The 26,085-nt window shown below is 48.0% G+C and overlaps 1 protein-coding gene across 4 annotated transcripts in view; it reads right to left on the bottom strand.

The window, feature by feature from the left end:
- LOC137629724 (transcriptional regulator ATRX homolog) overlaps nt 1–26,085 on the bottom strand; it is a 109,990-nt gene that overhangs the window by 44,511 nt on the left and 39,394 nt on the right. For 2 of the 4 annotated variants that reach the window (XM_068361289.1, XM_068361292.1), the window contains exons 3-4: nt 15,393–15,440; nt 5,809–5,862 (exon numbers count right to left, since the gene is read on the bottom strand). In XM_068361289.1, the coding sequence (XP_068217390.1) occupies nt 5,809–5,862; nt 15,393–15,440 (102 nt within the window). The remainder of the gene's footprint in view (nt 1–5,808; nt 5,863–15,392; nt 15,441–26,085) is intronic. The other 2 variants (XM_068361290.1, XM_068361293.1) reach the window with 1 other exon arrangement.

Below are 26,085 nucleotides of genomic sequence, written 5' to 3'. Positions count from 1 at the left end.
AATGGGCCGAACCTGGAGTCCGGCACACCCGGGCATTTGAGTCTTAGCTACAAACTCAGGGACGTAGTTGAGGATTACTTCCCCCCATCTCCTAGAGTGGGAGACATCAGCAGATAGACCATGAAGTTCGCCGACTCTCTTGGCCGAAGCCAGAGCGAGCAGGAACACCGTCTTCCACTTGAGGTGGCGATCGGAGGCCTGGCGTAGTGGTTCATAGGGGAAGCCCTTCAGAGACCTGAGGACCCGAACCACGTTCCAAGGGGGAGGTCTTAGCTCTGCCTGGGGACAAGTAAGCTCGTAACTGTGTATCAGCAAAGAAAGTTCCAACGAGGAGGAATTATCAACTCCTTTCAGTCTAATCGAGAGACTCAAGGCTGAGTGGTAGCCTTTGACTGCCGAGACCGAGAGAAGCTTTTCTTCACGAAGGTAGACAAGAAACTCCACTATAGTTGGAACAGAGGCATCAAGGGGAGAGATACCCCTTCCAAGACACCAACCACAGAAAACTGACCACTTCGCCTGGTAGACTGCCTCTGTGGATCTCCTGAGGTGTCCAGCCATTCTTTTCGCAACCGGTTGTGAAAAGCATCTCTGTGTGAGGAGGTGCTGGATAGTCTCCAGGCGTGAAGTCGAAGCGAAGCTACGGCTTTGTGAAAGATGTTGGCATGTGGTTGTTTGAGGAGGTCATGCTGTGGAGGAAGCTCCCTCGGGATCTCCGTGAGGAAATGCAGAAGGTCCGGGAACCATTCTGCGTGATGCCATACCGGAGCTATGAGGGTCATTTGCAAGTTGTTGCTTGCTCGTACCTGGTTGAGGACTTTTCTCATCAGACAGGAAGGGGGAAACGCGTAAGCGTCCAGGTTTATCCACCGTTGTTGGAAAGCATCATGCCAAAGAGCTTGGGGATCCGGGACTGGGGAGCAGTACAAAGAGAGCCTGATATTCAGGGCCGTTGCGAACAGATCCACAGTCGGGGAACCCCAAAAGTCAGGACTTTGTTGGCTATTAGAAGATTCAAAAACCACTCGGTGCCAACAATCTGAGTCGCTCTGCTCAGCTTGTCTGCTAGCACATTCCGCTTGCCTGAAATGCAGCGAGCTGATAGTCACCGAGTTGTCCTCTGCCCATCTGAGTATCTCTACTGCAACATGGCACAGCTGCTGCGAAAAGGTACCGCCCAGTTTGCTTATATAAGCTACTACCGTGGTGTTGTCACTCATCATTACTACGGAGTGCCCCACCAGGACCTGGTGGAACTTTTTGAGGGCCAGAAAGGCTGCCCTCATCTCAAAGAGATTTACGTGCTGGTACCTTTCTGATTCGGAACATTGGCCGGAGATGTAATGGTGCAGCATGTGAGCCCCCCACCCTTCTTTTGATGCATCCGAAAAAAGCATCAATTCCGGGGGAGAGACGAGAAGATCGACCCCTTTGCAGAGGTTCGGCTCCGCCAGCCACCACCTGAGGTCCGACTGTTCCTCTAGCCCTATGCGGACTAGGTGATCAAGGGAATCGGAGTGTTGGTTCCACTGGGATTTTAGTCGCCACTCTCATCCTGAGGCGACTGTTGGGGACCAGTCGGGTCAGGGAAGAGAGGTGACTCAGAAGGCAAAGCCAATACTGCGCCGGGAGCTCTTCCCGACTGAGGAAGACCTATGCTATCTCCCTCAGTCTCTGGATCCTTTCGTCAGATGGAAACGCTCTGTGCCTTAGAGTGTCTAATCACATGCCTAGGTATACCAGTTCTTGAGAGGGGAGCAGTTGAGACTTCTTGAGGTTTACCACGATCCCCAGATCCTGGCAAAACCTTAGAAGCTCGTTTTGGTGGCGGAGAAGGGAATCAGCCAGTCGTCTAAGTATCTTAAGAGACGGATGCTGACTCTGTGAGCCCAAGATGATACTAGGGCGAATACTCTCGTGAATACCTGGGGTGCTGTGGAAAGACCGAAACACAGTATCCTGAACAGGTAATGCTTCCGATTGAACATGAATCTCAGATACTTCCTGGAAGACGGGTGAATTGGGATCTGAAGTATGCGTCCTTCAGATCTAGAGTGCACATGAAGTCCTGGGGTCTTATCGCTTGTCTGACTGTGTCGGCCGTCTCCATCCTGAAAGGTGTCTGTTCGACAAACCTGTTCCGGGCCGAGAGGTCGATGACTGGTCTCCAGCCTCCAGACGCCTTTTTCACGAGTCGACTGTAGAAGCCTGGGGACCCGTCGAGGACCTCCTGGAGTGCGTCCTTCTCCAACATGGACTGGACTTCTGCTCTGAGGGCAAACTCCGGTGCGGATCCCTTCGCACAGGAGTTCGATGGAATCGGCACTCGAGTCAGGAGGGAGAGAGATTGTGAACGGGATACGATACCCTGAACTAATCACCTCGACCGTCCAGGGTTCGGTCCCGTGGTAAAGCCACCTTTGCCAGAGGCTTTGCAGGCATCCCCACAGGTGGCCAAATGGGAGGATTGCCTGTCTTATTGGGACCGGCATCGGCCAGATCCCTTCTAACCCTTTCCTCCACGAAAGGAGTTTTTGCTGTGAAAGGCCTGCTTTGCAACCTTTTTTACCCTGTTTTTTGGGGTCTCTAGCCCTTTTCGGCTGCGGGTTTTGCTGTGCTTTACGCTGTGGCTGAGAGGGGTAAGGTCTAGCTGTTAAGACCTTTTGGATGAAGGAGTCCTGACTGGACTTCCTCCACCTCTCTGCCACCCGCTCGTCATCCTTGGGATGGAACAAAGAATTGCCCTCGAAAGGAGCATTTCTCAGTCTCTCTACTTCGGCCTGAGGGAGATGTCTATGGAACTTGCCTATGACGGCATCTCTCCTCTTCAGGATAGTGTTGGCCCAAAGGTTCACTACCTGATGGGAGAGGAACTTGATGTCCCGAGTGCCAGACAATAGGAAAGTCTCCAGACTTCCTGGAGGACTACCGAGACAAGTCTTTAGACCGCATCAGTTGTCCAAAGGATCCTAACCAGAAATCCAGCCACGAAGTAGCTTGCATGGTGTACTCCGCCACCTTCACCTGGTTTAGGAATTCAGAGGCCAAAAAGTTTCTCGAAGGGGGTGGCCTTCGAGAGAGCCTCTATAGAGTGGTCGAGAGGCAGCGTTGGAAGAGATTCCCCGAGAATCTCGTAGTACCTCCTCTGAAACACATACGGAGGAGGTAGGAGCTTGGAGGACGAGTTGGAGCGGAGAGAAGAGGTGAACCCAGTTGCCTGGGACACTGCCTTCTGTTTAGCACTCTTCAACCCCTTTGACCAGGGCAAAGCTGCACTGGTCCTATGAGGTTTCCGAGTGCCATAGAACTGGTCAAGGACCATTTCTTTTCCATCTAGAGGGGCTGCAGATGGATCTGGAAGTCCATTGATGGAACGGATGCAGGCTAGGACCTGCCAGAAGGCGTATTCCAACTCCTTCCTCTCATCCTTCGTAAGCTTAGGGCTAGCGGCTGCTGGCAGAGCGTCGTCCTCGAGATCGCTCTGCCCTTCCTTCTCATCCATAGGAGCCCGAAGTGGGTTGAAGTCGTCAACTGGATAGACTGGGGATAGGGAGACTGCCGAGGAGGTGCTCGCTTCCGGCTGCCTGGGAGGCAGTGAGGAAAGAAGCCTAGCCGAGGATTTGGGGATGGTGAACAAATACTTTGGTTCCCTCCCACGAGGCCAGAGGTCCTCTGTCCCCAAGGGCATAGAGGACTCCGCGGCTCACAGGTGGAATGTAAGTCCGTTGCTGTATGGGGTGAGTCCCATCCAGTTGCAGGTCGTGCCTCCTTCGACACTATCTCGAGCGGTAAAGGACGGAAGGAGTCTTCATAGGAAGTAACCCTATCCTCCTTGGGGGGCGAAGGACGAATCCTTTTCCTTTTCCCCTTTGGTCTGGCCTGTGGCGTCTTCAACTGCAGGGGGCTACCCAGAGGTTCATGCCTAATCTCCTCCAGAGGTCTTTTGCGAAGGGATGACCATCTCCCCTTGCCAGAAGGACCCGCCTGGGCGGGATCTTCCGAATTCCTCCAAGGATCGGAGGGAGGAGAGGATCCTGAGAAGAGAGGAGGCGATAAGGGGATCCTAGGTGTGTCACCTAAGGACTGGGAGCGGAGAAAGACTCCTTTTATGGCTTGGCGCATTACATTGAATAAGGTGCTAAGCCACGGGCTCCTGAGGAACTAAGCGAGAGGTCCTTAGGAAAGAACTGCTCCCTGGGTTTAGGAACCTGGGCAGGTTTGCTAACCCTCTTGTCTGATGGAGGCTTCCCTACAGGCAAGATCGGCACAGGCCTACTCTTAGGGATAGGATCTGGGGTCGGTCGCGCAGGCGACTGTTGTCTCTGTTGAGGCCTAAGGGGCTTGAGAGACTGATTGTGAGCAAAAAGATGGTCGTGTGCTCTTGCGCCGAACTGTTGGTAGGCAGAAGGGTGCTCGTGGGCGTGCCCTTCCCGATTGCGCGCACCTTTTTTGTGCTCGTGGCGTGCATGAGGTTGTTCGCGCACCTGGCGCGCATAAGATTGCTTGCACGCATGGTGCGCAGTAGGTTGTTCGAGCGCATGGCGAGCAACAGGATATTCGCGCATATGGCGCACCACAGGATGAACCAGCGCGCCATATTCGCCATTTTGTTTGTGCGCGCCAAGACGGACATGCGCGCCAACTTGGTCACGTGCGCAAAAGTTCTCAGTTGGTGAGAGAACTCACTGCTACGCTCACCCGAAAGTTCACGATAGCTTGTGTTGTGTGAGCGCGAATCATCAACAAAACGAGAGTTTGAAAACTCTGTTAAAAAAAGAATGACTCTGATCACGAGAACCCAAAAGTTCAGCGTGAACTGTGTTGCGCGAACCTGAAAGATCAACGCAACGAGAAACCAAAGTTTCTCTGTCATGATACACCGAAGTGTTAGCGCTACTAAAGTTACGAGAGCCCAAGAGTTCAGCGTAACTCAGGTTACGGGACCCCGAAGGGTCAACGTGACGAGGAACGGAGGTTCCACTGTCACGAGATCCCGAAGGATCAACGTGACTGATGGTACAAGAACCCGGAGGTTCAACATTACCGTCGTTACGAGAGCCCAAGTGTTCAGCGTAAGAGAAACCAAAAGGTTTCTAGTCGCGAGAGCCCGAAGGTTCAGCACGAAGGAGACCAAAAGGACTCCTGCTATCATGAGAACCCGCAGGATCAACATGACGAGAGCCCGAAGGCTCACGATCATACCAGCCCAAAGCGTGATCGTCACGAGACCCCGAAGGGTCAACGTGAGGAGAACCAGCAGGTTCAAAAAGACGTCTCCTCACAGCCTGAGGAGGAGAACGTCCGAGAATGAGAGAGGTTACCCATCCCTCCACTCGACGAACCTCGGGAGAGGAACGTTCAAAAGACTCCGCCCGAGGGTTAGACTGATTAAGGTCTACAGATAATTCCTGTGTGGGTCCGTCTCCACGGACGACATGAAGGTGCCGCAGCAGCGGCCTTCAATCCCTGGACATGTCCGCATAGCGGGACAATAACCAAACACACACCAATACACACAAAAGAAAAAGGAAAAGTAATACTGTAGTGTCAAGGCAGTTTGTTTAACGGGAGAGAAAGACGGCACCCGCACTCTACCGAGCTAAAAGCAAAAATTGTTACTCAACTGACAGGTGTGAGTCAGCGAGGTAGCTAGTCTACCCGAAGCCCCTCCCGCTAACTAGCGGATGGAGTAATTATCCCTCACTAAAATTGTCTTGGCTGGTTTTCAGCGTTGCCGAAAGTAATACCCTATAAATAGCGAAGGTTTGTATCTGTGACGGAACAAATAAAAAAAGGTACATAGCTTACGTTTTGTTTGCTGTACCTCTTTCTTTTTGGGAGCCTCCTTAGAAACTGGACCTGCTAAGAAAGATATTGAATTAATATTAACCGAAATTAATACTTTCAGATAAATATAAACTTATGCCTCTAGTGATGCAAGGATCTATACATATACCTAAGACTTTAGCAACAAGATGCCCATTGTGTATCAACTACCAGACCTTTGAAACTACGATATAATAAATATGACAAATTCGAAGATAATTTGTATTTTTCCTAACCATACAAACCTTAGCTATTTACAAAGGGTATTACTTTTAGCGTAGCTGAAATGGCGAGCCATTAGAATTTAACGAGGGTGTATTACCCCCGCGCTAGTTAGCGGGGGGGTAGGGGAGTGGTAGCTAGCTACCCCTCCTCCCCCTCACACACACGTGAATACTCACTTTCACTTAGAGGTAGGACTTGTCTTGGGGGACAGGGCTGGCGGGCAAATATGTGTAAATAGCTAAGGTTTGTATGGTTAGGAAAAATACAAATTATCTTCGAATTTGTCATTTGTTCCGTAACCGAAATACAAACCACGCTATTTACAAAGGGTGACTTATCCCTTAGGAAGGGTGGAAAGTCCCCAGCCATACTGGCTTTGGCTTTACCCGGGGACTCAGAATCCGAGTGAGTCGCACTCGAGAAAAGGAGTCCCTGCACCTCACAAGTTCCTTGCTCCGCAAGGAACCATGTGGCCTACGTAAGCTTGTGTGTGAAGGAAGAAGTGTGACTCGTCCTAGGCAGTTGGCCTGGAGTTCCAGAAGGAACTCTGGGTTAGGACGTTCCCAATACCACCTCGTCAGGGTATGGGGGACGCGACAGTATTGACTCAATACTCGGAACACAAGGAAGCATGGTTTACCTGCAGAGGTTCGAGGTCAGCTATGCAGAGACCAGGATGCTGCTTCCCCATAGAGGGGATGATGAAGAAAGAAGTAAGGGCCAGACATACTTCTTTCGTTCATGCAGACTAAAACCTGATAACAATGCCCTCAACCTTCTGCTACCTGTCCAAAAGGGAGCCTGAGGTTAGACCAGCTGTTGTGTAGCCACCACAGAGCGATAGAAAACGTATCGAGACTCCTGTGGGTCACGCCCTGCAGGAAGCGGGCTGCGAAGGTCATCAGACGCTTTCAGACTCCAGCTTGTAGCACCTGCGTCACAGAGTAGTATTACTCGAAGGCAAGGGACGTTGCGATGTATCCAACATCGTGCTGTAGGGCGACGTGACGGGGGAGGGTCTGAAGACAGGACGAGATGAATGTCCTTGAGTCCGGGCTGAAGAGGTATACTGGTGACTCTCCCCCCATGTCCTCCTTGTGTTCCCAAATCGGCTGCAACTGAGGACAAACTGCAGCTGTTCCCAGCGCTAACCTCTCGATTCCTTACTGGCAAGAAAGAGAAGGTCTTGGGACATCAGACACAGAATGGAGACTCGAAATCTTGAATGAATCGGACCGAAGGGCCGGGACCCTCAGATTCTGAGTCTAGCCAACAACTCAGGAGCGAGCCTGAATGTTGCCTTCCCCTCTTCCTTAGAAAGGGGGGAGTAGTAAGAGACCAAGAAGATTGCTTACACACTGGCCGTGGCCAGAGTGAGCAGAAGACCCAAGGCGGAATACAATCCGAGGCCTGTCGTAAAAGGGGTCTTGAGAAGATCTCTTAAAGGACTAAAAGTCCGAGCCATGCTCCAAGTTGGAGGTCTTCCTCCGACTAGGGCAGGGACGATCGTAGCTTCGCATGAGCGAGGATAGATCCAGCGGGCAGGAAAGTTATCCCTTTAAGCCTGAAGGTCAGGGAAAGGCTGAGCGACAGGCTTCATTGCCGAGAGCGGAAAGGAGTTTCCTCCCGCCGAAAGGCAATAAGACTGCTATTGCTGGAGAAGAGGCCTCAAGGGAAGGGGTATATCTCCCACGGCACCAACCACCTTAGACTCTTCACTTTGCCTGGGAGACCCCTGTGGATGACTATCGCAGATGACGCGACCTCCGTACCGCGACTGTAGCGGGTTGTCTCTTCTAGAGGAGGAAGCGTAGTGTCTCCAGGCATGAAGCCGAAGCGACGTCCCGGTTCGGGAGAGATGTCGCAGTGTGGTTGCTTGAGTAGTCTGCGCCGTGGGAGAAGCTCTCCCGGGAGTTCCATCAGGGGAAGCAGAGGGTCCAGAAACCGTTCTGCACGTAGTCCCAGTGGAGCTCTCCCATTGAAAGGTTGACAGACAACCTGGTCTTGTTGAGGCCCATTGTCCGCAGACAAAAAGGAGGGAAGACGCAGGCGTCGAAGTTGTCCCACCATCACCGGAATGCATCTTGCCAGTGTCTCGGGGACTGAGACTGGGGGGAAGACTAGCGGAAGCTTGAGGTTCCAAGCTGTCGCGATCATGTCCCCCAGACCAGCACTTGCTGGTTACCCAAGGTCAAAGACCCCTAGGTACACTCTCTCTATGAGGCTCTGCTCGGATAGTCTGAGAGAAACATTCCCCTGCCTGGAATGAGAGAGCCGATGGTGGTATTGAGAGAATCTCAATCATCCCGGTATCTCTACTGCAAGATGTGAAGGTGTGAAAATGCGTCCCCTGCTGGTTAGAATGAAGTCGACGCGCAACGGGGACACTCGGCAGTAGCTGTAGGATCTGAAGAGGGGCCAGACTAAGGTCCCTAAGCCTGCCTGAATGATGGAGAGGTATCCTTCAGGTCTTGACCATAGGCCTGGACCGGAACATGCGCCCCCCCCCCTTCCCTTTGACGAGTCCGAGAACCGCATCAAGAATGTGGGGAAAGGACGAGAATATCCACTACCATCAAGAGGCTCCATAGGTCAACACCCATTGCAGGTCTAATAGTTCCGCTGGTCCCATAGGGCCAGGGAGTCCGGTTAAACATGCCTGAAGCCACCGGAACTTGGATCGCCCCACATGGAACTTATCCTGAGGCGACCGTTCGGACTATAGACGGGTCAATGAGGAAAGAAGAACTAGGAAACGTTCCAAGGTAGGGCTGAAAGCTCTGCTTGACTGAGAACAGGTACTGCGACTCTCCTCAGTCTTGCCACAGTCAACCGAAAGGAAGGCTCGGAGGATGTGGTAACAGAATCTGGCGTCCCCAGGTGGTCACCCATCCAAGTACCGACGTTGCTTAACCTCGCTGGATGGACGATAAGCGGGGTTTCCAATGTGGTAAGGCGGTTGACTCAATATCATGGCCAGATACTCCAGATGTTGAGGCAGAGGAAGAGAAGGCTCCAAGCAAAATACCATGAGCCCACACTCCTGGTAAGCATCCGGAAGCTTGTCCCGGCGCTGAAGAAGGTCGAAACCCGAGCCTACAGGAGTTGACCAGCCCTCCAAACAGCAGAGGGGGCGGAAGCCTGCCCCTGAGCGGCCAAGAGGAAGGCAGGGAGAGTTCTCTGGGGAAACAAACCTGCTATGCCACGGCGGGATAGCCACACTGCATCATAAGCAGGAATACTTGCAGTCTAGGCTGAATTCGACGAGCACCCTGGAAGATGGATGGAATGGAAACTGAAAGTACCCGTCCTTCCGATCCAGGGATTTTAAGGAGTCCTGTCGCCTCGTTACCAGTCTGATCGATTCTGCTGGCCGAAGTTTGTTCGACAAACTTGATCTGGGCTGAGAGGTCGACTATGGACATCCCCTCTCAGATCCTTCCTTACAAGAAAGGATCGACTGAGGGGGCCGGGGGTGAAGCCGTCGATGATCCTAAGGAAGACCTTCGCCTAAGGTATGGATCATTCTGCCCAACCGGGCAATTCTGCTGACGCTATGGCATAGAGGTTCAGAGACACTGAATTCGCTGACAGAGACGGCAGGCGCGATATCCTTAGCTACTCACAGAGAATATGCGGGAATGGGCATCGGGAAGCTGTCATTCGGATGAGTAACCTTAAGCATCCTCCCAGCGAAAAACCTGCAATCCTAGAGTTCGTGAACTCCTTTTAGGACTATGCCCCCCCGGGGGAGTCTCCCGTGCCATCTGTTCCTGACAGGAGAAAACTGCAATTGGACACCTTGTCCCAGTTGTCGTAGCCGATAACTTAGGCCGACGTGGTTGAAAGAAAAGGCGCTGGAGCCCTGCAGAGTCTGGAAGAAAGCGCCTTGGAGGAGTGAAACCGGAAGTCGATTTACTCCGCACAGCAGCTGTCTAAGTCTCTGTCCTTGGGTACAAACAAACTCTTCTCAAGGATGGAAGGGTGTCTGAGGTCGTCGACCTCCACAGATGAGACACCCGAAGGAAGCCCTCAGTCAGCGCGTCCAGATGGTACAACATCGAGCTTGTCCGCAAGTTAGATACTAACGACGAAAGGCCAAGGTGCCTGAGCTCGAGAGGAGGAAAGTACCCTTGATCTTCCTGTAGCTTCCTTGAACCAAACCTCGGGCCGTAACCGAGGAGGGAAAGAACCTGGTAAGCTCCCAGAGGAAGAGGTAAGCAGTCACCCCTTGTCCGATGGAGAAATCTCGAACGGAAAGCCCCCCCCCCAAAAATCCTTCCAGGGAATGACGGGGAAGGGCTAACCCAGGTTCAGGAATAGAGGAGTGTTGTTCAGATCTCTCTTAAGTTTCTCCTATTCTGCAAGTGCCATGCTCTGTGTTTACGGGGTGAGACAGTGTTCTGGAAATACGCTCCAGAAGAACTCGCCAGGCTGGTCATGCTGCGAAAACCCCATAGGGAATCGTGGTCGCAATTGCCCTGGAGCTCGCGCGACGGGAATTCCTGGTGGTCGGCGGGCGATAACCCATAGACGAGCAATGGATACTGCAAGAAATAAGCCGACATTTGTGCGAAGAAACACTGTAGGTTCGCGCGACGGAACATCATCCGTCTGCGCGATGGAAAAAAACCGTTGGTTCACGCGTGGGCGAACATTGGAGAGCATGAGCGTGGCCGTGCGGTTGCACGGGCGAGTGGTCGTGCGGTTGTGCGGGCGAGCGGTCGCGCGGGCGCGCAGGCAAGCGGGCGCGCAGGCGAGCGGTCGCGCGGGCGCGCAGGCGAGCGGTCGTGAGGGTGGGCAGGTGGATGAGAGCGAGTCCGAGGCGGCGAACGCAAGCGTTAGCGCGATGGCGAGGAAACGCGCTGCCGCGTGGGCGAGGAGGACTGCTGGCGATATGGATCAACAAGCGATCGGTGGTGAGCGCTAACTCACAGGTTGGCGATGGCACGTTGTGATATGCCGACGCGATGGTCGAGCAGTATGCGCAGGTGAGCGATCGTGTGAAAGTGAGCGATCGCGAGCAGTGATCAGCATGCGCAGGGTCGCGCGATGGTGGTCAGCATGCCAGGGTCTCGCGATGGCGGTCAGCATGCGCAGGTTGGTGGTCGCGCGATGGCGAACAGCCTCTGCAGGTGGGCGATCGCATGATGGCGAACAGCATACGCAGTTGAGGGTCGCGCGATGGTGATCAGCATGCGCAGGGTTGAGCGATGGTGATCAGCATGCGCAGGGTTGAGCGATGGTGATCAGCATCCGCAGGTGTGCGGTCGCGCGATGGCGATCAGCATCCGCAGTTGAGGGTCGCGCGATGGCGATCAGCATCCGCAGTTGAGGGTCGCGCGATGGCGATCAGCATCCGTAGTTGAGGGTCGCGCGATGGCGATCAGCATCCGCCGTTGAGGGTCGCGCGATGGCGATCAGCATCCGCCGTTGAGGGTCGCGCGATGGCGATCAGCATCCGCAGTTGAGGGTCGCGCGATGGCGATCAGCATCCGCAGTTTGAGGGTCGCGCGATGGCGATCAGCATCCGCAGTTGAGGGTCGCGCGATGGCGATCAGCATCCGCAGTTGAGGGTCGCGCGATGGCGATCAGCATCCGCAGTTTGAGGGTCGCGCGATGGCGATCAGCATCCGCAGTTTGAGGGTCGCGCGATGGCGATCAGCATCCGCAGTTTGAGGGTTGTGCGATGGCGATCAGCATCCGTAGTTGAGGGTCGCGCGATGGTGATCAGCATGCGCAGGTGAGCTAGTAGCTGGCGAACCATGTTCCTTCAGAAGTGTTGGAGAACGTTGGCGCGCCGGCTGTAACACACGTGGGCGATTCAGAGATCGCTGGCGGGCTGATGATCGCTGACGAGATGATGATCGCTGGCGAGCTGATGATCGCTGACGAGCTGATGATCGCTGACGAGCTGATGATCGCTGACGAGCAGAAGGCTACGCGTGGAAGCCTGCGCAAAGAAGAAGAGTCCTTGACCCCGACCTGAACCGAAGTTCTAGATCGCGAGGGCGAACGTGGGCGCACAGGGTACGTAACAGGAACCAACAGGAACCGCAGGGAAGATCATCTTGAAAGCGCTGACGAACAGGAGAGCGCTGATGAGCAGAAGGGCGCGCAGGGAAACCCTGACACGCAAGGGAAGAACCCCCGTGGGGGCAACCCTTTGCCCCGAAGGGATCGTTGTCCGCCGGGAGACTGATGTCCGTCGGAAGACCGCTGTCCGTCAGGCAGACCGTTGTCCGTCGGGAAGACCGTTGCCCGTCGGAAGACGAGATCAGACTGCTGTCCATCTGCACCAAGGCGGAAGATCGAGAAAAAGGAGTTGTAGGCTGCAAACGGAGATCCAAAAAGGCGCCTCAAGCACCCTTATAGGGAGATGAGAGGCCCTAACGACGAGGCGGACGGTGGGCCTTACGGCGAGGGAGGCCAACAGCAACAGCAACAGAAGAAACCTCCGAAGAGGAGTCTCTATGAGTGTACTCTCTCGCGAACGAAAGAGAAACACTTCGTGGAAGAGACTGGTCAGCCAGTGACCTAAAAGGAGCAATCCTCCGAAGAGGAGCTCCTGCAGTTGCCCAGCCCCTTGAGCGAAACTGCAGGTGCGACCGCTCAGCACCAAGAGCATAGTCGCACGAAAAAAAAAGGCAAGAGAAGAACCCCCCAAAAGGGGAAAAACTCAAGCCTGGACAGGAAAAACTTCCCTCGGAAGGAAAGTTATCCGCCCAAGGAGGCAAGCCTCCTGACTGTTCTAAAATGAACTGGAGAGCTGTCCGTCGACACGGGAGTACTACCAGTAGAAGGAGACACGCCCCTGACGAAAATACAAGGGGGGAGGCAGCAACAGCCGAATCCCCAGGACTCCACCAGACAGCTCACACTGTTGCTATATTACAGAAACGAACTATATCGGTAACTGTAAATAAATAAAACAAATAATATTAGTACACATTCATTCCCCCGGGAAGGCTCCGAAGAGGAATCCCGAGGAAAAGGAACAAGAATTACACAACAGGCACGTGCCCTCACAACCACTTACACTCGCGGAAGGAGAGCTGTAACCAAAACAGAATTATAACAATTATAATTATGTAACATGTAATTATGTAATTTAAAAATGAATGAACACTAAAAGAACGAAAACCCCGAAAGGAATCGTTCTAAACAAAAAACAACTACAATTAGATTCATAACTAATTGATACAAACGTACGGCGTAGCAACCCCCCACACGGAAAGGAAGCTAGGCTACAAGGGCGTAGTAACACGTAGTAAAAGGGTGAATGACCTCAAGAGAGAGAGAGAGAGAGAGAGAGAGAGAGAGAGAGAGAGAGAGAGAGAGAGAGAGAGAGAGAGAGAGAGAGACATAAGTCAAACTCGATCGCCACCCATAAAATACGCCGTGGTGGCCTAACTGCCGAGGCCTCCACGTAGATATCGTACACTACACACACACATCTGAAAAGGAAACTTACTTATTTCTATACTCAAATATATATACAAACATGAAAACATGTTTACATATATATTGAGTAAAAGAAAAGTAAGCGATTAAGTAAAGACAAAACAGACAATGGCTGCCAAGCGAGGACCAAGACAGAGACGTCTGTCACAGTCCGAGCCAAAAGTTAAAGTGAGTATTCACGTGTGTGTGAGGGGGAGGAGGGGTAGCTAGCTACCACTCCCCTACCCCCCCGCTAACTAGCGCGGGGGTAATACACCCTCGTTAAATTCTAATGGCTCGCCATTTCAGCTACGCTAAAAGTAATACCCTTTGTAAATAGCGTGGTTTGTATTTCGGTTACGGAACAAACAATACTTAAGGTCAAAAGATAGGGCTTCATATCAAAACTGGCAAAAGATTTCTATTATTCATTTACTATACAGCAAAGTTTAGAGAATTTCAGTTGTATCTCTGAAAGGCATACAGCATTTTGTATTGTACATCTAAATTAGATTATTGATACAAAAAGTGACCACAGACCATTTGCAAGTAGCAGTGGAATAGATACACTTGTAAGCTTACATCTGGAAGTTAAACCAGTGAAGTTACAAAAGTTTATTCTACTAGATTCTAGTTGCTAACACTTGGTAAACTTATCATTAAGAACAAAGTCAGTACAGTATTAAGAACAGGCTCGATCAATGTGTAGGCAGACTTAAACTTGAACATCTGTCTGTGTATCAATAAATGGTGATGTATTATATTGCGTTTGCTGACCATTCCAAGTATGGAACACAATAAGCCCCTCCACAAAAACACTCAACGACACCTTCCATGCCATTTCACAAGAAGCATCAGATGGAGAAATAAGGACATGCCCCATCCTGGTCATGGAAGTTATTGTATCGGGTAATTTCAAGCCTTCTTCTAATGCCTCAAATCAATAAAATATAACAAAATTGGAGATGGGAGATACAGTCGAAGAGCCATAAGGAAACTTATATTAGGAAAAGTTCTCTTTTAACAGTAAGAATAATTGTACAAATGCAACACAGGCCTTATGCTCCTTGTATTCTGATTAACTCTTTTATCCCCAGGATATTTGGAAATTTCCAACCCTTAACCCCCAGGGGTTATTTTTTTTCAAGCACATTTTGTAGTATATTTTTTTTTAAATTGCTCTAACAGCCTTAATTTTCGTCATAGAGAGGTCAGGTTGGTCTCATTCTCTTGGAAAATGCCTGAAGTTTCTCAAAAAATTATCAAAAATATGCAAAAAAAATTTTAAAAAGCAGTTTTTTGCAAGGACGTACCGGTACGTCCATGGGGCAAGAGGGATGAGTTTTGTGAAACGTACCAGTACGTCCTTTGGGGGTAAAAGGGTTAACAGCATTAGCAGAATGCTCAATATAACGGCCTGTCTCAAGTTGCCCTTTGCTGTGAATATTTACATTAGTTGGATTTCTTAATCCTGATGTGATTTTTGTGCTTAGTAATAATTCTCATTAACAATATGAATAGTCATGATTACGTATAGAGGTGTTATATATCAAAACAATTTGGACACTTCAAAATTTAATTTAAGAATAGAAGTTGTGTAAGAATGAGACAATAGTGCATTTCTCACAAATAAAAAAGCATGCAAGTGAAATACTGTATGTTTAAATGGAATGCCATGAAAGGGAGCATTCTTATACTATGTATAATTGTAATACAGTATACATCGTAAGGCTATGCGAGTTATGTTCATAAATAGTTACACATAAAAATGGCAAAAATTTGGAATAAACAGCTATTGTATCATTCATACTGAGTCTTTAGGAAGTGATCTAAATTTGAATTAGCCAATGATGGTAAAGTACTTACAAAATAATAAGTTTCTAAGTTCAAATACATACCTTTAACGACCGGTGAAGTTTTTTTCTCTACAGTTCGAAGTGTAGTTTCTGAAAAGTTCAAAGCTATTTAAAATTTTCTCAAATATCTGGATCATGCCATAATATGATATTGATTAAAAACCAAAGGTCAATATTTTGAGAGAGCAAAAGGCACATAACTTCATGTAATTTATCATTAAACGAAAAGAAAAAAAAGCAAATTTATTGAATACAAAAAAATGAGAAAATTTATCTAAAAAAAATTAAAATTAACAAACTGGAAATGACAAATTTAGAGGTAATTTGTAATTTTCCTAACCATACAAAATTGAGCTCTTTGCTATGAATATACTGTTCTGGCATAGCTGGAAAATAAGCCATAAACTTTTTATGCGAGGTAAGCAACCCACAGCTAGTTACTGGGGCATAGCAGGGACTAGACTAACACAATCAGCTAAACTGTATCGCCATTTTTCGTTGCAGGCAGGACTTTCGACGGGATAGGTGATGGCAGGACAAGTATGAGTAAAGACCTTAGGTTTGTATGGTTATGGAAAATATAAATTACTTTTAAATTTAACCCTTGTTCCTACACAAATACAAACCATTTACTATGGAGACTCACCCTTAGGTGGGTGGAAGTCCAAAAACCCTACTGGCTGAGAGCTTGACCTGTGGTACGACTCAGAGCTCGTGCGCGCGTGAGAGAGACACCCACCATCTTGAGAACTCTTAGAATGAAAAGCACGAGAGTTGAAGGCCTGGGCAACAGTGGTAAATATGTGGAAACTTAAGCACTGTGACTTGACCAGATAAGGTTTCTGGAGTGTGTAGCACTCTTCTCACTTAACCTAAACATTGTCTGACTCCCCCTCGCAGGGAGAGGGACATATCAAATATACTGTAAAACATATTTCAGGTTACACAAGGGAAAAAGGTATTACTAAACCTACGGTCAGAGGTTGACCAACTTACAGTCATCCAGATGCTGTACCCCAAGAGAGGGGAAGATGAAAGAAGAAAAGGCTAGTTATTTTGTCCATCCATCGCAGACTAACACCAAGTAATGTCTGCCCTCAACTGATAGATACTTTTGCTATAAGGGAACTAAGGTAGCTTACACCACTTGTGCTGCCACCACAGGACCTATGGAGAAAGTATCCAGTCTCCTGTGAGTTACGACTTGCAGGCAGTGGGGGTAGAGGTGTTTTGACGCTTCCAGACATCCGTTTGTACAACCAGTCACAAAGTAGTTTCTTTTAAATGCTAGGGACAACCAACGCCCCTAACATTATGAGCTCTGGGTCTAAGATCTCTTGGGCGAGAGTCAAGATTCAACACACATTCAATCACCTGGCAAATCCAGACTGAGATCGTTTTTCATGACTCTACCTTTGACCCTGCCCATGCTAACAAAAAGTTGTTTGACATGCAGGTGAGCTCCAGAAGTTTATTTAAGATGGTGCCTCAGCGCTTTCACAGTACATAGTAACAATTGATCAGGATCATCGGTTACATGAGAAACTCATATCGGGAAGGTCCCGAACCTAGAGTCGGCTACAGCTGGATTCTAAGTCTTTACAACGAACTCGGGGATGCAGTTGAGCATTACCTGGCCCCATCCTCTTGAATGGTTTATATCATAGGAAAGAACATTCAGCTTGCTGACCGTTTGGACGAGGCCACGAAGAGAAGGAAAACCATCTTAAGGGTCAAGTCAAGATCTGAGGACTGATGTAGCGGTTCGTAGGAAATGTATTATACGAACTACATTCAAAGGAGGTGGTCTAACTTTCAACTGAGGGCAAGTTCGCTCAAAACTCTGTATGAGGAGTAACAATTCCGTCGAAGAAATGTTAACTCTGTTCAGTCTAAAGATAAGGCTCAAGGCCGACCAGTAACCTTTCACCGCCAAGACAAAGCAGAGTTTTTCCTCCCTGAGGTACAATAAAAACTCCGATGTTACAAGAATAGTCGCACCGAGACTTTGTTGGCTATCCGAAGAACCAAAGACCACTCGGAGCCAATTATCTCAATTTTTCTGCTCAGCTTGTCGGCAAGGATGTCTTTCTTGCCAGAAATGAAACAGGTTGACATGGCAATTGAATTGTCATGCGTTCCTCTTAGGATTTCCACAGCTAGATGGCATAGCTGCAGTGAAAAGTTACCTCCTTGTTTGATTAGATATGTCACTACCATTTTCATAGCCCTCAAGTGCCACCCCAAAGCAGTGCCTTAATCTGTTATTATTTCTTTTAACAGGTAATGACAACAAGACGCTACACCCAGTAGGGAGACAAGTAGAGGTATAAGAATATGAATTAACTGTACCATAAGTTTCTTTATCACGTACATAAGCATACTGCAGACATTTGACTGCGTATATTGACAGAAATTCCCAAGTGTGAGGGATTTTTGTGAATTAGCCCTGATAGCGGACAGCGGGAACAAAACATATTCAAAATACAAAGCTGAATGAACTCCTATGGTACAATTAATTCCACAGTTCTATGGGTTAACAAGATACACAAAGTATGTCTGAAAAAGTTTCATTCCTGCTGTCCACTATCTGGGCTAATTCACAATTTTTCGTCAAATCCCTCACACTTGGAAATTTCTGTAAATATACAGTCAAATGTCTGCAGTATGCTTCTCTACTTGATAAAGAAACCTATGGTACAATTAATTCCTATTCTTGTACCTCTACTTGTCTCCCTAGGTAGGTAGTAAGTTGGCCAGGGTACCAGCCACCCGTTGGGATATTACCGCTAGAGAGTTACGGGGTCATTTGACTGGCCAGACAGTAATACACTGGATCCTTCTCTCTGGTTACGGTTCATTTCCCCTTTGCCTACACACTAACACACATACTGAATAGTCTGGCCTATTCTTTACATATTCTCCTGTCCTCATACACCTGGCAACACTGAGATTACCAAAACAATTCTTTTTCACCCAAGGGGTTACTGCACTGTAATTGTTCAGTGGCCACTCTCTTCTTTGTAAGGGTAGAAGAGACTCTTTAGCTATGGTAAGCAGCTCTTCAAGGAGAAGGACACTCCAAAATCAAACTATTGTTCTCTAGTCTTGGGTAGTGCCATAGCCTCTGTACCATGGTCTTCCACTTTCTTGGGTTAGAGTTCTCTTGCTTGAGGGTACACTGCGGCACACTGTTCTATCTTATTTCTCCTCTTATTTTGGTAAAGTTTTTATAGTTTATAGGAGATATTTATTTTAATGTTACATTTCTTGAAATATTTTATTTTTCCTTGTTTCCTTTCCTCACTAGGCTATTTTCCCTGTTGGAGCCCCTGGGCTTATAGCATCATACCTTCCCAACTAGGGTTGTAGCTTGGCAAGTAATAATAATAATAATAATAATAATAATAATAATAATAATAATAATAATAATAATAATAATAATACTGGGTGTAGGGTCTTGCTGTCATTACCTGTTAAAAGAAATAATAACAGATTAAGGCACTTCCAGTGCTCTTTTCCTCTCATAAGTCCTAGCTGGCTTAAGAATGGGCTTAAGCTGAGTAATGGCTCTAGTAGGACAGTGACTTTTCCTCTGTCGTCGGGACTTGTTACAATCTCGGGACAAAAGGTATGATGCAACTACTGCAGCCACTGCATAGGAGTTGCCATCACTACTAGAACCAGAACTCCTAGAGACTTCAGAGGAAGTTGGACTATCATCCACGGGTCCTGGACTATTCCGAGTCTCTGTTATAGGATCAGGACCCTTTGGATACCAGAGAAAGTGCCTCCTAGGATAAACTGGAGGTTTAAACCAGGTCTTTAACTGGATATGGTGGGCTCTTACCAGTTCACCATCAGGCAGTCTCTGCAGCTCATAGGTGACCTTATCCTCGTGTACCTTAGTAACACGGAATACCCCCTCAAACCTAGGGATGAGCTTGTTCGTCAGAAGGTGTCCCAACAGGTGCACCTTCTTAAGAACCAGAGAACCCTCCTTAAACGGTTTGTACCGAGGATGTCCTTCAGCTCATGGGTAACTCATTTCTGCTGACAGCAACGGGATACTATCAACATAGTGATCACCCTTCAGTATGCTCTCAGCTGGAGTACAGCCAATCTCAGTGTGGTGGGAATGGTTGTAGCTGAGAACTGCTTGGGATAAATACTGGTCCCATTTCCAAGATTCCCCAGAAATCACTCTCAGTAACTCACCAATGGTACGGTTCACCCGCTCCATATGTACAACATTGTACCGCTCCAACAACTCAGTAAATTCCTGGGAAATAAACTCAGGGTCGTTATCAGTCAATATTCGGACTGGAACACGAGGAATAACAGGAAAAAACGCCTATCTCTAAATATTAAACAATTACATTCCTATCTGGGTCCCCTTGCCCAGTATAAAATCAAGGGGTGGTGCCCCGTGCCCAGTTCTCTTGACCTGTTACCTAGATTCTTGAGTATTCCATCGTTTTAATTATTTAAGTAGTGAACCTTGGAGTGTGGTCGGCATTCGGACACTAGGCAATTTGGGTGCTACCTCTGGCCACAGTCCGCAAACCACTACACTGTCGTGTTGTCACTCATCAACAGTACAGAGTGCCCTGAAATATTGGAAAGAGGTTTATGTGGCACTGCCGATCACATTCGGCCCAGTCTTTTTTTCTTGCAGATGTGAAGAGTATGAAATCAGGGAAAGGAGAGAGATCTACTCCCCAAAGTAGGTTGGTATTGTCTACAGCTCTTCAGCTCTAAAGCCACTGGAACTTGGGAGTTCGGAGGATCCCTGTGCCGAGACCAATGCGTTTTCAATTGTCACTGGAGAGAACAAATGCGGAGACGGTGATGGGAGACCAGACGTTTCAAGGAAGTCTGGTGTCTCAAGATCCTGAGATAGTTGCAGAGAGGACTTCTTGTGATTTATCACTATCCACATATTGTAAAAAAAAAAAAAATGCTAGAAGCCTGTTTTGGTGTAGAAGGATCACTTCAGAATCTGCTAGAATCAACCAGTTGTCTAGACAGCGCAACAGACTAATGCCATTGGCGTGTACCCAGGTTGAAACAAAGAATGAACACCTGTGAATACTTAGGGTGCTGTGGACAGGACGAAGCACAGCACATTGAACTGGTGTATCTTGTCATAAAGGATATATTTTAGGTACTTCCTTGACGATGGGTGGATTGGGAACTGGAAGTATGCATCTTTGAGATCCAGTGTTATCATAAAGTCCTTTGGTCTGACTGTCTGTCTTACCGTACCTGCCATCTCCATCTTGAACAGGGTTTCTAGAACAAACCTGTTGAGAGCAGAGAAGTCGATGACTGGTTTCCAGCATCCAGATGTCTTTTCTACAAGAAACCAATTTAGGACCTCTTGGAGAGAGTCCTCCTCCAACATGGTTCGGACTTCCGTCTGAAGAGCGAGGTTATTCGCTGACCCCTTCATGAAGGAACACAACACCACTGGTTGAAGTGTCAATGTAGGGAGATGGAGAATGAATGGGGGACGGAGATCGTCCAAGGTTCAGCTACGTGGAACTCCCATCTCTGCCACCTGTGCTTCCTACATCCTCTCACGAGTGGAAAGGTAGAAGGAATGCAACCCATATTGGGAATGACCACGTCTTCCACCTCTACCTCCTCTGCCCCTATAGCCCTTGCAATAAACTGATATTTTCATTATAAAATAAATTTTTGAATATACTTACCCGGTGAATATATAAATAGCTGACGTCTCCGACGGCCCGACAGATTCCAAAAAACTCGCGAGCGATCGCCATGAAGGTTGCGGGTGTGCCCACCAGCGCCGACTATCGGCCAGATACCGCATATACTTCTCAACCACTCCAGTTCTTCTCAGTCCGCAGGGTCTCTATCGGGGAGGAAGGGAGGGCCTTTAATATTATATATTCACCGGGTAAGTATATTCAAAAATTTATTTTATAATGAAAATATCATTTTTAAATACTAAACTTAGCCGGTGAATATATAAATAGCTGATTCACACCCATGGTGGTGGGTAGAGACCAGTATTATAACAATAAAGGCGTATATGCTCAAGAGTTTTTGACAAATATTTCATAAAAACAAACTTAAGTATAGGTACCTGGTAAGGAAGCTGACTCTGATGATTACTCTGCCTCATTAGTCCGCTTTCCTCACGAAGCCCAGCCATCCTCTCAGGATGCTGAAAGATTCTCAGGAGCTGTTATATCCAGGGCGAACACCCATATAACAGGACCTCATCAATACCCTTAACCTGGGCACTCTCAAGAAAACATTTTGACCACCCGCCACATCAAAAAGATTGCGAAAGACTTCTTAGTCTCCCGTACAACCCAAAATAAGATTAAAAATTTCAAGAGTAGATTAAAAGGATATTGGGATTAAGGGAATGTAGTGGTAGAGCCTTCACCCACTACTGCACTTGCTGCTACGAATGGTCCCAGTGTGTAGCAGTCCTCATAAACAGTCTGGACATCTTTCAAGTAATATGAAGCAAATACCGACTTGCCTCTCCAAAAGGTCGCGTCCATAATACTTTTAATGGATCTATTTTGCTTAAACGCTAATGAAGTTGCTATCGCTCTAACTTCATGAGCCTTGACTTTAAGTAAATTACGATCCATCTCACTTAAATGAGTGTGTGCCTCCCGAATCAAAAGTCTAATAAAATAAGACCACGCATTCTTAGACATGGGCAAAGAGGGCTTTTTAACAGAGCACCATAGAGCCTCTGAACAACCTCGTAGCGGTTTAGTTCTGGATAAATAAAATTTAAGAGCTCTAACGGGGCAAAGCACTCTTTCAACTTCATTCCCCACAATCTCAGAAAGACTGGGGATTTCAAATGATTTAGGCCAAGGACGAGACGGAAGTTCATTCTTGGCCAAAAAACCAAGTTGAAGAGCGCATACTGCTTTATTAGTGGAGAAGCTGATGTTCTTGCTAAAAGCATGTATCTCACTAACCCTTTTAGCCGAAGCCAAGCTCACCAAAAAAAAGTGTCTTGAGGGTAAGATCCTTCAGGGAGGCTGAATTTAATGGTTCAAACCTGTCTGACATAAGGAACTGTAGGACCACGTCCAAGTTCCAAGCAGGAGTCGAAATATGACGCTCCTTGGAAGTCTCGAAAGACTTAAGCAGGTCTTGGAGATCTTTGTTATTAGAAAGATCCAAACCCCTATGCCTGAAAACAGAAGCTAACATGCTTCTGTAGCCTTTAATGGTGGATGCAGAGAGGGAGCGACCGTTTCTCAGATAAAGCAGAAAATCCGCAATCTGCGCTACAGAGGCACTTGGAAGAGGAAAAAGAGGACTTGACCAGTCTCTAAATACCTCCCATTTCGACTGATAGATCCTGATGGTAGAGGATCTTCTAGCCCTCGCGATCGCTCTAGCTGCTTCCTTCGAAAACCCTCGAGCTCAAGAGAGTCTTTCGATAGTCTGAAGGCAGTTAGACGAAGCGTGGGGAAGCTTTGATGAAATCTCTTTCCGTGAGGCTGTCGCAAGAGATCCATCCGCAACGGCAGACTTCTTGGAACATCTACCAGCCATAGAAGTACCTCTGTGAACCACTCTCTTGCGGGCCAGAGTGGAGCAACCAACGTCAACCTGGTCCCTTCGGGAGAGGTGAACTTCTGCAGCACCTTGTTTAGGATCTTGAAAGGTGGAAAGGCATAAATGTCCAGGTGAGACCAGTCCAGCAGGAAAGCGTCTATGTGGGCTGCCTCTGGATCTGGAACTGGAAAGCAGTAAGTCGAGAGCCTCTTTGTCAGTGAAGTCGCAAAAAGATCTATGGTGGGTTGACCCCATGTCATCCATAGCTTCTCGCACACAGTCTTGTGCAACGTCCACTCCATGGAGATGACTTGTCCTCTTCTGCTGAGGCAGTCCGCCAAGACATTCATTTTTCCTTGCACAAATCTCGTCAAAAGAGAGATGTTACTTGCCTTAAATGGAGTTCCTTCTGATCCGTGGACCAAAGACCCGAGCATTCCAGACAGTCCAGTGGAGCTCCCTAACCCAAATCCGATGCATCTGAATACAACACATGGTTTGGGTTCTTGATCGCAAGAGAAAGACCTTCTCGAAGTCTGATGCTGCTGTCCCACAAAGTCAGACATGTCAAGACTGAGTTGGAGATTGGGAAAGAGATACTCTCTAAGCCCTTCTCCTTGTTCCAATGATTTAGGTGAAATTGGAGAGGGCAAAGGTTGAGTCTCCCCAGAGAGATAAACTACTCCAGCGATGAAAGAGTTCCCACGAGGCTCGTTCAAACTCTTACAGAGCAACTGTTTTTCTCTTGCAAGTGACAGACTTTTAACAGAGCTTGTTCCATTCTTGTGGGAGACGAAAAGGCCCGAAAAATCCGACACTGTATCTCCATTCCCAAATAAAGAATAGTCTGGGATGGAGTACTGTAAGTTACGACTTCTCTACGTTCACTATGAGACCTAGCTCCTTGGTTAGGTCTAATGTCCATTAGAGGCTCTCCAGACAGCGATTTAATGACGACGCCCTGATTAGCCAGTCGTCAAAATAAAGGGAGGCTTTGAATCCTCAAAAAAATGTAGAAAGCTTGCTACATTTTGCAAGGGCCTTGTAAAAACAAGAGGAGCAGGAATGAGGCCGAAACACAGTGCTCGAAATTGGTACATTACTTTCCCGTCCACAAACCTCAGATGTTGTTGAAAGTTTGGATGAATCGGGATGTGGAAGTATGCATCCTGAAGGTCGAGAGAGACCATCCAGTCGCCTTCCCTTACTGCTGCCAAGACAGATTTGGTAGTCTTCATCGTGAACTTTGTCTTGACAATGAACACATTGAGCGCACTTACAGCTTAAGTACTCCTGCAGTGAATGTGGCTGCCAGATCATTGGAGCCATCCCTGATAGCCTTGTTCATGCATGACATAATTGTACAGCAATACATTGACAGCTGGAGAGACCTTCTTACTTAAGGCTCCCAGGGACCAATCCAACAAATAAAAACTTCAAACGCTCGAAAAAAACTCCTAACAGGAGATGGTCTAGCTCTGAAGCAGACCATAAAATCTTGGAGCGTCTCATGGCTAGACGACGAGGAGAGTCCACTAGGCTTAAGAAGTCTCCCTGGGCAGAGGCAGGTACTCCCAAGCCGAGAACTTCTCCTGTGTCACACCAGACGCCCGAGCGAGAAGCTAATTAAGAAGGAGGAAAAGCAAAAGCAGACTTTCCTAAACTTCTCCTGGATTCCAACCAGTCTCCCAGTAAGAGCATGGCCCTCTTGGAAGAACAAGAGAGAACTGACTTTGTAAATGTAGGAGTCGAAGAAAGTCATGCCAAGAGTAAACTCAGACGGCGGAGCAGCCGTTACAAAACGAGTAGGACAAAATTTCACAAAAGAAATTCATAATTATAAAACAAGGGATTGTTGGACCACCCTAGGTTACTCCTCTTCTGAAAGACTCCCCAAAGGAACATAAGTTGAAAGGGGGTCATCAACTTCTTCAGAAGGCACATCATCTGATAAATCTAAAGTCTTGCGAGAAGGAGATCTATATTCAGAATGACGTGAAGGAAAAGCCTGACAGGCTACATCAACTTGTATATGAACAGAAGTTAAAGTTGGAGGGTCGATGTCACGTTGTGACTGCAGAGAATGTTATTCTACTACACGTCGTGACAGAAGTAACTGACGTTCAAACGTCCCGTAGTAACAGCGGTGACTGCTGTTCGACGCTATATCGTGACTACGGTGACTGACCCTCGACGTCACATCATGTCTACGGTGTCTACCGCTCAACGTCACGTCGTGTCTGCGGTGTCTGCAGCTCAACGTCACGCTGTGACTGCGGTGGTTGACGTTCAAAGCGATCAAAGTTACATCGAGATTTATGCTCCTCATCTTGTTTAACAGCAAAGTTGTCACTAGGGATAACGTCAGCGTGGCGTAACAAAGCTCGTTTAGAAGGTTGAAGACCCGAATCACGTATCCCAGAACCGTGACGTACAAAAAGCAAAGGATCCTTTCGCACAGGAACAGGATCGAAAGCTTCTATTAAAGAAGAAAGCTTTAACAGCATATCTTGCAAAACACTTAACTTCGGATCAACCTGTGACTGCGGTGGCTGACGTTCAAACGTCACGTAGTAACAGCGGTGACTGCTGATCGATGCTATATCGTGACTACGGTGACTGACACTCGACGTCACGTTGTGTCTACGGTGTCTACCGCTCAACGTCACGTCGAGTCTGTGGCAGAAACGTCTGTACATGAACGTCATCGCTATGAACGGGACTCTTATGACGACTACAGCTAGGACGTTGAACTTGTTCTGAAGGAACTAATAAACGTTTCAACCGTCTCGAAACCTTACGCCCAGGCTTTTAAAGAGACGAATCATCGGAAGACGAGGAGAAACTTCGTCTCTCCTGTCTTATGGCAAGGACGTGCTTGACAAGCAACGTCTGATACCTTTGAGGGAACGTCTGTTCGTTGGCTTACACTCCTCACTCCCTTAGGTCCTACGACATTCCTTCTCCCTGGTGCAGGGGAGCCTGAAAGAGGTCTCGGACTAGGCAAGCGACAAGCACGAACAAACGAACCCTCCACAACACAGAACATGTTTTTTGCACTTCACTGATATCGCATTTTTTAATAATTTCACATTAGACATGAATAAAACTGATTTCTACCTGAAGCACGCAATTCTCCCTTAAATCAAAAGGTTAGAATTGCAAA

The sequence above is a fragment of the Palaemon carinicauda genome, chromosome 37, assembly GCF_036898095.1.
Source record: "Palaemon carinicauda isolate YSFRI2023 chromosome 37, ASM3689809v2, whole genome shotgun sequence".
NCBI classification, from domain to species: domain Eukaryota; kingdom Metazoa; phylum Arthropoda; class Malacostraca; order Decapoda; family Palaemonidae; genus Palaemon; species Palaemon carinicauda.
This window is presented reverse-complemented; position numbering and strand designations above follow the sequence as displayed.